Source organism: Sturnus vulgaris, chromosome 29 (assembly GCF_052056855.1).
Source record: "Sturnus vulgaris isolate bStuVul1 chromosome 29, bStuVul1.hap1, whole genome shotgun sequence".
NCBI classification, from domain to species: Eukaryota; Metazoa; Chordata; class Aves; order Passeriformes; family Sturnidae; genus Sturnus; species Sturnus vulgaris.
In genome coordinates, this window is record NC_142271.1 from 4,892,617 (window position 1) to 4,903,228 (window position 10,612).

At 51.3% G+C, this 10,612-nt stretch overlaps 1 protein-coding gene across 1 annotated transcript in view; it reads left to right on the top strand.

Moving 5' to 3' along the window:
* Positions 1-4,965, top strand: part of CDK18 (cyclin dependent kinase 18) — a 35,264-nt gene extending 30,299 nt beyond the window's left edge. Inside the window, exons 14-16 of the mRNA XM_014872685.2 lie at positions 172-262; positions 524-601; positions 838-4,965. Coding sequence (XP_014728171.2) covers positions 172-262; positions 524-601; positions 838-872 — 204 coding nt within the window. The 3' untranslated portion in view covers positions 873-4,965. The remainder of the gene's footprint in view (positions 1-171; positions 263-523; positions 602-837) is intronic.
* The last annotated feature ends 5,647 nt before the right edge of the window (positions 4,966-10,612 follow it).

Genomic DNA, 10,612 nt, shown 5'->3' on the forward strand with positions numbered 1-10,612 from the left:
TGGAAAAAGGGGGGGATTTGCTGCAGGGAAGATGCAGGGCAGGGCCACCCGCCCTGCTGGGATGGGCAGAGGTGCCCAGATGTGTGCCCAGATGTGTGGTGTAAATGCACAGGGGTGCCCAGATGTGTGGTATAAATGAGTATTTATGGCTTTTCTCGGGGCTTTGTGCAGTACAGAGCCAAGGGCCGGATCTCAGCCGAGGCAGCCCTGCAGCACCCCTACTTCAAGAGCCTGGGAGAGCGGGTGCACCTCCTGCCTGACAGTAAGTGCTGCCTGGCCCCTCCAAAAAGGGCTCAAAAGGGGTAAAAATGAGGTCAAAAAGTTGTTCAGGCTCCTGTTTGCTCCCTCAGCTTCTGCAGCAGGGTGGGGCAGGAGCTGATGACTGTGGGAGCAAAGAATAATAATGATAATAATAATAATAATAATACATTAATAATAATGATTTGGGTGGGATGAGATGGGGTGGGAGAGGGAGAGGAGAGCTCGGGCAGGGCTGACCCCTCTCTCTGCCCCCTCTGCCCAGACGCCTCCATCTTCTCCCTGAAGGAGATCCAGCTCCAGAAGGACCCCGGGCACCGAGGCTCAGCCTTCCAGCACTCAGGTAGGGCTGGCATCTCTGCCAGGTGATGCCAGGATGGTGCTGGCACTGGGCAGGGAAAAGCCAAACCTGCTCCCAGTCCACCAATCGCCCCTGGGCATCTTTGTTGTCACCTCCCTGTCCCGTTTGGGTATCCCGAGGCACAGCTGGCTCCTCCAGGGATGCCACAGGCTCGGAATCTCCTCCCCCAGCATCACCCCCTGCCCCCGCCGACCCCTCTCTCTGTCTCCCTTCCCCAGCCCGAGGCAAGAACAGGAGGCAGAGTATATTTTAAACTCGGATCTCGTCACCATGGAGATGGAAGCTCTGAGAAAGGAGAGGCTCCCGCCCGACTCTCCGCAGAATTCCCGGCTCCAGCAGGACGAGGCTGTCCCCAAACCCCCGGGAGCTGCCCTCGATGGACCTGTGGCCTTGTCCCCGCCTTGTTTTTGTGTTGTCCCCACTGGGAGGTGCTGCAGGGAGGAGCTGCCGGGCCCAGCGCTGCCCCGGGAGGGTCTGGGGGCTCGGGGAGGGGATTTGTGGGGTTTGCTGGAATTGCGCCTTTGCTCAGACAAACTGCCCTGCACCCCCCTGGGTTTTGGGGGTCTCACGTGAGGATTGCTGGGCACGGCCCAGTCTGGCACTGGGAGCACCTGGGGCACAGCTGGAGCACAGCTGGAGCACAGCTGGGGCACAGGAACCAGGGCAGCCCCCCCATATTTCCCTCAGCTCTGCCTCCCCCTTTCCCCTCCCCGTTTTGGTACCCGAATCCAGTTGAGGATGGAGCAGCCGGAATTCCCATTGCTCCCCCCAGCGCCTCCCAGTCCCTGTTCCCAAATCCCAGCACGTTCTGGGATGTTCTGAGCCCAGAGCAGGGTCTGGGGGGGGGCTGTGCCAGGTGGGGATCGGCCCCTCCCGGGTAGGATGGATGGAGCAGCCCCTTCCCCAAACCCACCACCCCAAGGAGTAGGACAGGATCCCAGAGGGCTCTCAGGGCACTTCTCCCCCATCCCTCGGCTCCGAGCCCCTCCCTGCATGGCTCAGCCCCACCCCGGAGCTGCTCTCGCCCACCTGGGCTCGTGTGTGCCCGGAGGGAAGGGGGAGAGGTGCCAAACCTCCCCCAGCTCAGCTGCGGGCACCCGAAATAGCCCAGGGGAGCAGCTCAGCGCTCCTCAAACCCTTCTGCCACCCCCTCCGTGCCCAGAGATTTCTCCTGACCCATCGGAGTTTTCCCTCTGCCATCCCCTCCGTGCCCAGGGTGGCCCGGATCGCTGCTCACAGAAATTCCTGCTGCTCCAGGGGGATTTTCCCTTTCCCCATCCCCTCCGTGCCCAGCCTGTGCCAGGTCGGTGCTCACGGAGATTTCTGCTGCTCCCGGGGTTTTTTTTTTCCCTCTCCGAACATTTTGGGAACAAATCCATCCGTGCTGCAGCTCTCCCTGGCAGGGTGGGGGCAGCGCACGGAGCCTCTGCTGTGCCACATTCACACCCTGGGCTCGGCTTTCCTGGAGCATCGGCTCCCTCTGGATGTGGTTGGGATTCCTGGAGCTGGGGCTGCCACCTGGGACTTTGCTCCGGGGTCCAGATTTCCATGGGGCCGTTCCTTCCTGGAGCAGGGAGTGATTCCTTCAACAATCCTTGGAAAATTTGGAGGGGAAATGAGGAGATCCCGGGGCTCCCTTGCTCCAGGGTCCAGCTTTCCATGGGGCTGTTCCCTCCTGGAGCAGGGATTCATTCCTATAACAATTCTTGGAAAATTTGGAAAGATTTGGAGGGGAAATGAGGAGATCCCGGGTCTCCCTTGCTCCAGGGTCCAGCTTTCCATGGGGCTGTTCCCTCCTGGAGCAGGGGAGTGATTCCTTCAACAATCCTCATTTTCCCTCCGAATTTTCCAAGAAGATCCTGGAGCTCCCCCGGTCTCCCTTGCTCCAGGGTCCAGTTCTCCGTGGGGCCGTTCCCTCCTGGAGCAGGGATTCATTCCTTCAACAATCCTTGGAAAATTTGGAGGGATTTGGAGGGGAGGAGATCCTGGAGCTCCCCGGGAGCTTCCCAAGCCGTGTCCCAGACGAGTCCCAGACGTCTGCATTGTTTGAGGTTTGCCCATCCCTGCTCCGTTCCCTCCCCGCGCTATTTCCAGCCCCAATTGTTCCCTAATTGATTCCAGGGGCTGGGGAAGAGCAGGAGCAGCCCCAGCGATGTTTGGGCTCGGCTTTTCCCCGTCCCCATCCCCAGCTCCTGCAGCTGCATTTGGCCTGGGCTCTCCCACTGCCACCTCTGCCCCAAAAAAGGGATTTCCTTGGGATCAGAGCTGCATTTCCCAGGGTTCCTGTCAGGAATTTGCAGCTGAGCAGGCAGGACACGGCTCCTTTGGGTGCCTGGGCTGAGGAATTCTGCTGGAATCAGGGGTCTGGATGAGGCCAGGAGCCCTCCAGGATATCCCTGACCCCTCTGTGCAGTTTTTCCTGCTGGGATTTCCCATTCCCACACTCTGAATGAACTTCCAGGGGCACTGAGCCATCCCACATTGGCACTGGGAGCACTGGGCACACTGGGACACCACGGCTGAAGGTCAAGGCAAATCCCCTGGAGCCAGCACAGAATTCCCAGGAGCAGGAAAAGGCCCTGGTGGCTCCTGGTTATCCTTGCACAGTTTTTCCCTTTTTCCCTACAAATAATCCCAAAAGAAGGGGGTCAGGAATTCCTTGTGAGGCAATTCCCAACATTTGGCAACATCCAAACCGCGGGAAAACCAGGAATTTCTTCCCTCCTAAACTTATTTTATTCCTGCTCCATAAAAAAAAAAACAAAACCACCTTTCTTTAGAATTCTTTTGCCAGATTTTCCAGGATTTTTTTTTTTTCCCCTCTCAGGAATCACCCCCAGAACCCCCAACTTTACATTAAAACCACGTGAACATTCCAGAGAATTCCAGAGAATTCCAAAAGGTTCCAATCCACCCCCTCCCCCCAAAGGAGACACCATTATTTTATCAGCTCCCAATTCCAGATAACCCCTTTTATTCCAAGGATTTCATGGATATTTGATTCCCACTTTGAGGGTAAATATTTGGTGCCGTGCTGAGCTCTGATCTCTGAGCTGTGAAAATAAAAAAAAAAAAAAAAAAACCACAAAAAAAACTGGAGCTGGAGGTGGCAGGGATTAAATCCTGGAGTTAAATCCCTATTTTCCACCTCTGGGAGAACATTCCAGCCCTTTTAGGCTGAGTTTAGGGGGAGAGAAACCTCCTGGATGCCCCATCCATAAAAAAAAAATAAAATAAAATAAAATAAACCCCCCTGAGCAGAGCAGTGCCCAGTTCCTGTCTTCAGCATTTCCCAGGTTTTTGGAGCAGCAGTTGGAATTTTCACAGAAATTTTGAGAATTTCCAGCATTTTTTTTTTCCCCCCACATTTCATGGAGCTGTGACAAAAGGAAGTCAGGAAATCGTGGCTTTGTCTTGCACGAGTTTTTTTCTTGGAATTTTTTCCCCTTTTTTCTTTGTTTGTTGGATTTTTTTTTTTTAATTTTTTTTTTTTTTCTCACCAGAAATCGGGATTTTTTTTTTTTTTTTTTTTGGCAGCGCCCTCAGGACAAACTGAATTCCTGGTATTCTTTTGTTGGGTATTTTATGGTTGGGTAAAGGAATAGAAATAAATCAATTTATTACAGAGCAAGGTCAGGGTTTGGGATGACAACAACACTTGGAGGCAGAACTGTTCCATTCCTTCCCATCCCTCCATTCCCACATGGAATTTCACCAGCCACATCCATGTGGGGAATTTAAACAACAAAACTCCTGGATTTTGGAGATTTGGGACAAAATAAAGGCTTTTTTTTTCCCCTTCTTCCTTGCAGACAAATTAGGGAAAAAAAATGGAATTAAAGGGTATTTTCCCAAGGTTTTATTCCAATGTTTTGTTTGGTTTTTTTTTTTTTCCACCTGATCTCCAGCTGTGCTGCACATCTGTACTCTCAAATGGTGTAAAATTGGATTTTGGGTGTCCCTGTGAGCCGGGGCTGAGCACGAACAATTAAAAAAAAAAAAAAAAAAAATCCACATTTCCTCATTGCCTTCCTCCATCCTCAGCATCCTCCTCATCCTCCAGCAGGAAAAATCCATGGAAGGGGCCAGGATGGATCCCCAAAAAACTGGGAATGTTCTCTGGGGGGGGAGATTCGTTGGCAGAAAACAGAAAATAAATCTATTTAACTAGTGCTGTACAAAGGAAAGAACCATTTAAAAATAAATGATTTTAAAGATTTATTCAGAAAGAAGTCATGATTTTTATATATATATATAGAGAGAGAGAGAGAGAGAAAAAAAAAAGTTTTTCTGGAATAAATGGAAAGGTCCAAAAAAAAGTAAAATAATAAAGGATTTTATCCATCTCTCAGTCTCCTGGCTATATTTTATAAGAATATTTCCATTTTTCTATTTCAGATGTGGCCTGGATGATTTTTGTGCTCCTTTTTTCCCTCCTTACACAAAGGAAAAAAAAAAAAAGGGAATTAAAGAGCATTTTCCCACAGTTTTCCCAATTTTTTTTGTTTGTTTTTCCATCGAATCTGTTGGATTGTGAATTCTCCAAAGCCTGGACAATAATTTATGGAATAAATTTATGGAATACAAGGTGGGTTTGTATAAGATATAATTTTTCCTTTTATTTTATTTCGATAGCAGAAGGATCTGGGAGTTTTTTTGAGATTTTTATTTTTTTTTTTTTTACAGATCCCAGGAAGGCTGAGCTGTCCCAGACCTCACCCCCAAAACTTCCCCTGCAGCTCCAGAATTTTTTCCCTGCTGGAATTCTGAAATTTTCATGAGCACAAAAAGAGAATTCCAGAAACTCCAGAGCTGGGAGTGCAATGGGAAATGTCCCCAGTGTCCCCTGCAGGGATCCCAATCAAGAAATATTTAGAAATAATTCTAAATATTGGCACAGCCCTATCGGGCAAATAAAGGCCAGGCCAGGCTGGCCCAGCTGGGGCAGAGCTCCAGAAGTTTTCCCATAAATCCCCTAAAAAAAAAAAAAAAACTAAAATCAGGGATTTGCAGCTCCAGACCCCTTTGGGATATTCCTGAGTTTTCAGGGTTTTTTTTTTAGGGGGGTTTATTGGGTTTTTTGGGGATTTTTTTTTTGTTTTTTGGGGTTTTTTTGTTGGTATTTTGTTGGGGTTTTGGGGTTTTTCGGGTTTTTTTTGGTTGGTTTGGGTTTCTTTTTTTTTGGTTGGTTTGGGGTTTGGGTTTTTTTTTTTGTTTGTTTTTTGGGGTTTTTGGTTTTTTGTTTTTTTTCTTTGGGGGTTTTGGGGGTTTTTTATGTTTGGTTTGGGGTTTGGGTTTTTTTTTTGTTTTTTTGTGTTTTTTTGTTGTTTTGGGGTTTTTTTTTGTTTTGGTTTGGGTTTTTTTGTGGTTTTTTGTTTGTTTGTTTGTTTTGGTTTGGGTTTTTGCTTTTTTTTCCTGTTGTTGTTTTTTGGTGGTTTTGTTTGTTTGTTTTTCGGTGTTTTTTCCACTCAGAGTTAGGATTGAAGCATGAGGGGCGGATATTTGTGTTTGGACTCACTTGTTTAACTTTTATTAATTTTTTAATTAATTTTTAATTACTTTTTATCTATAGTACAATGAGTTTTTGGCACTTCCAGCTAACAAATTAAAAGCGAGAAAATGGAGGAGTCCCTTGCTCATTAAAAGGTCTTTTAAGGCCTAATTATTCAATTAAAAGCTAACATTTATATTATTTATACTTTTGACTCAATGAATAAACACCTGTGACCTGCACTGTGGGATTTTCCATCCAACCAAAAACTACAACTTAAAACTAAGGAGAGGAAGGAACAAAAAAAAAGAAGAAAGAGAATTTAAGAATTTCCATCTTGTCCCATACCTATTAATATATTGTAAAAACCCCAAATTCCAAACTTTTCACCATGGGATATCACACACACTTCTATTCAATTATTCTATTCGTGATTCTAATTCCATTAGTGAAATTTGGAAACCTTCTCCAAGGCCTCAAGTCCCCCCCCCCCAAAAAAAAAAAAAAGCAGTGTTTTTTTGAGGGTCAATGTCAGCACAGAAAGTTCAAAACTCCCAGGGCTTGGGAAGGAAAACATTCCCTCCAAAAGGAAAAAATTCCCTCTAAATGGGACAATTCCCTCCAAATAGAACAATTCCATCCAAAGGGGACAATTCCATCCAAAGGGGACAATTCCCTCCAGAGGGGAGAATTCCCTCCAAATGGAAAAATTCCTCTAAATGGGACAATTCCCTCCAAATGGAAAAATTCCATCCAAAGGGGACAATTCCTCCAAAGGGGACAATTCCCTCCAGAGGGGACAATTCCCTCCAAAAGGGAAAATTCCCTGCAGAGGGGACAATTCCTCCAAAGGGGACAATTCCCTCCAAATGGAAAAATTCCCTCTAAAGGGGACAATTCCTTCCAAGGGGACAATTCCTCCAAAAGGGACAATTCCTCTAAAGGGGACAATTCCTCCAGAGGGGACAATTCCCTCCAAGGGGACAATTCCTTCCAAGGGGACAATTCCTCCAAAAGGGACAATTCCTCTAAAGGGGACAATTCCTCCAGAGGGGACAATTCCCTCCAAGGGGACAATTCCCTCCAAGGGGACAATTCCTCCAGAGGGGACAATTCCCTCCCGGCAGCAGCTGCAGCCCAGCCCAGCCTGAGTCACGTCCCAGGGCCGGTCCCCAGTTTGCCAAACCAGTTCCTGCCCGTGCCACCCTCATTCCTGGCACTGCCGGATCCCGGGAATGCTGCCCAGCCCCCTCCTGCCCTCCAGATGTTCCCAAATATCCCCAGCAGTTCCTCCAGGTCCCACCTGCCCTCGGTGGAGGGGGTGATTCAGGTGTCCTTTCATGCCTGGAGCGTTTTTTTTTTTTTGGGAGGCTCAGCCTGGTTGTCCCATCCCTGGCACGGATTTCAGGCTGGGAAGGAGGAAGCAGCGGGGTGGCAGCTCCAGGGGAGGGGTGTGGGAGTTATTTCAGCAGGGAGGGGTCTCAGAGGGCAGCACTTCCTCCTTCCAGACAGGTGTGACGAGCTCTGCACACCTGGGCCAAGGTTCTGGGCTCGTGTTTGACCTGGAACTGGAGCCCAGCTCCCCAAACCAGCCCGACTGGGAACTCCTGACCCCAAAACACACGGGGTGAACACTTCCCTGTCTCTGGCTCTGCCTTGTTGAGCATCTTTCCTGCAGCCAAGAATAATCCAACCCCTCAAATGCATTTCTCTGTGTTCTCAGGATTTTCTCAACCAGCTTCAATGGCTCAGAGTTATTTTCTTATCAAGCTTTGGGTGGTGCTGGGATTTTTGGTTGATCCCATCTCCAAATTCACAAAGTTCCTGGACCCTGGTGCTGGGATTTTTGGTTGATCCCATCTCCAAATTCACACAGAGCTCCTGGACCCATCACCTGTGGCTGCTGGGGTAACTCTTGGGGTTTTAGGGGTCTCTCAGCCCCACTTTGCCCTAAAGGGGGACAGGGAAAGCTTCACCAATGTCTGAGCTCCAAGTCCATGGCCAAGCTGCCAACCCAAACATTGGAGAAGGCTTTGGAGGAGCTCCAGGAATCTGCTGTCCTGTGGGACCTCAGGTGGTTCCACCCCAAGGAAACCCTTAGAAAATTTATTTTTAGAGCTGGATTTCCCCACTGTGTTGAGCCCGGGCTGAGAGAGGTGAATCCAACAGCACAAAAATCAGGGTGGGAGCTCTGCAGTCACTGCAAGCAAGGCCCCAGCATGATAAAAACTCATTCCTCTGGTTGAAAATATTAATTTATAGACATAAAAAAAAATCTCTTTCTGCCCCGGGAATGTGCAAGGGCAGGGAAAAGCTAAAGGAAAGTGTTTGCCCAAGGCCACTTGGACCCTTTGGCTGGCCAGGGACGCCGTGGCTGCAGCTCTGCCCTCCCTTCATTCATGGTTTCACTCTGCAGCAGGTGCAGAACTGGGGGTGTTTTAATTCAGCGCAAGCACAACATTGATTGGAGTTTGGAAAACAGCCTGGAAGTGCCTCCTCGTGGAGCTAATTCGGGGCTTGCAGCTCCTCGGAGCCCTGTGGCTCGAATTTTGATGAGCTCCCCTCCAGGGAGAGGAGCTGCATTTCTGTGCGAGCGGGAGGGATCTGGGTGTTCTGGTGCTGACTAAACCCACCCACGCCTCGGGGCTTATTTGCAAGCAGATCCTGCGTGGTTTGTGTCAGCCCCGATGGAAGGGCCTGATATTCCCGGGAGCGTCCGGGTGGCTGTGGGGTCGGGGCTGGGTTAATATTTGGCACCTCTGGGTGCTGCCTTTGTGGCTGGGGGTGCTGCAGAGGTGGGGAGGGCATTGCTGAGCCATCCCAGGGTTGGGAATTCAAGCCCTGGAGAGCTGATGCCACCCGGAGAGGGGGATGGAGCAGCGAGTTCAGACCTCCCTGGACCTCCTTTATCTCCAGATAAAGATCAGGAATGCGGCTCAGGGAAAGCTTTTTTGGTTTTGTTGGGGCAGAGCCCCCGGAGTGTGGGAGACGAGGATCAGCTCTTCCATCAGCTCCGTGCACAGGGAGATGGATGGAAAAAGGGAGCAGGGAGATCGCAGAATCGTGGAATTGTTTGGGTTGGAAAAATCAGCCAACCAGGCTCACCTGGAGCAGGTGACACAGGACCACGCCCAGGTGGCCGCTCCTGTCTGCCTTTCCCAGCCGTTTTTGATGGAAAGGCTTTGTTATCCCGATCCTTCCTCCCTCATCCTCGGCAGGGGAAGGGAAGCAGAGGCTGCTGCAGCAGCGCGGCCTCAAATCGAGTTTTTGCCTGGCAGGGAGAGCCCCGGGCTGTGGCTCAGCGGACCCACCCGGGCTGCTTTGGGAGGTGTTCGTTCCCCTAAAGATAAAAGCCGATTTCCGCCCGTGCCTGACTCATTCCCTGTCCCTGAGCCTCATTCCTGCCTGGCCCTCGCTGTCCCCATCAGTCACGCAGGATAAGGACACAGCTCCGGGCGCTTCAGCTGCTCTGCGATTGTTTAATGGCTTCAGGTGCCCGGCAGCCTCAGGAACCCCGAGTTTGGGGCAATTTTGGAGGGTTGGGGTGCGATTATCGCTGTCAGAGTCCCTTTGTCCCCTGCGGTGGTGGCAGGGGCCGTGATCTTCTGCGGGCAGGATGGCACGGAAGAACAAAGGCTTGGATGCAATTTGGGCTTGGCTAAACATTAAGCTCTGGCCAGGTGGGAAGGAGCACCTGCGGCCCCGGAGCGGCATTCCAGAGGCTCGGGTCACAGGATGGGTGAGTCCCGTGCCCGGCCAGCAGGAGCCTCCGCCATGGCCGAGCTCCACCGGCTCTGCTCTGCCTGGAAAGAGTGTTCTAAAAATTGCCAGCCTTCCCCAGCTAAAGTAGGTGAAATATTTATAAACCCATCCTCTAGAGAAGACCTTTTGCGTAAGCATCAACCGCTCCGGCTTTAAAACCCGCGCCCTCCCCCCCGCCCCAAGGCAGCTTGTGCTGCTTATCCAGGGAAGGGGCAACTTTAATTGCGATTGTCTGGCACTGTGGCACCTTGTCACGGCCACGGGGGACGGCTGGCAGCCGGGAAAAAAAAGAAAAAAAAAAAAAAAAAGGAGGATTTCTGGATTTCCTGCCCCGGCTGCGCTCTGTTCCATCGGGTGTAGCCGCTGTGGTTGCTTTAATGCTGGGTGGGGGGCGGGGGGGGAGCTCGCCCCACTTTTGGGAGGATGATGCGACCCCCGTGGGGGGGAACTGAGAGGGAAGAAGATGAGGATGATGATGAGGATGAGGAGGGGAGGGAGGGGGGATACACAACGCCGCTTTCAGCACCCGAGGGATGCGCCGGGGTCCAGCGGGGCGGCTCCGGGGGCGGTGGGGATGGAGAGGGGGCCCCGCTCCGCCCGGCCCCGGAGGCGGAGCCAGCGCCCGGCGCGGCGGGATCGGGAGGCACATCCCGCAAAGGAGGAGCGGGGCCGGGCACCACAGCGGGGCCGGGCACCACAGCGGGGCCGGGCAGCACAGCCGGGGCGGCGGCGGCGGGGCC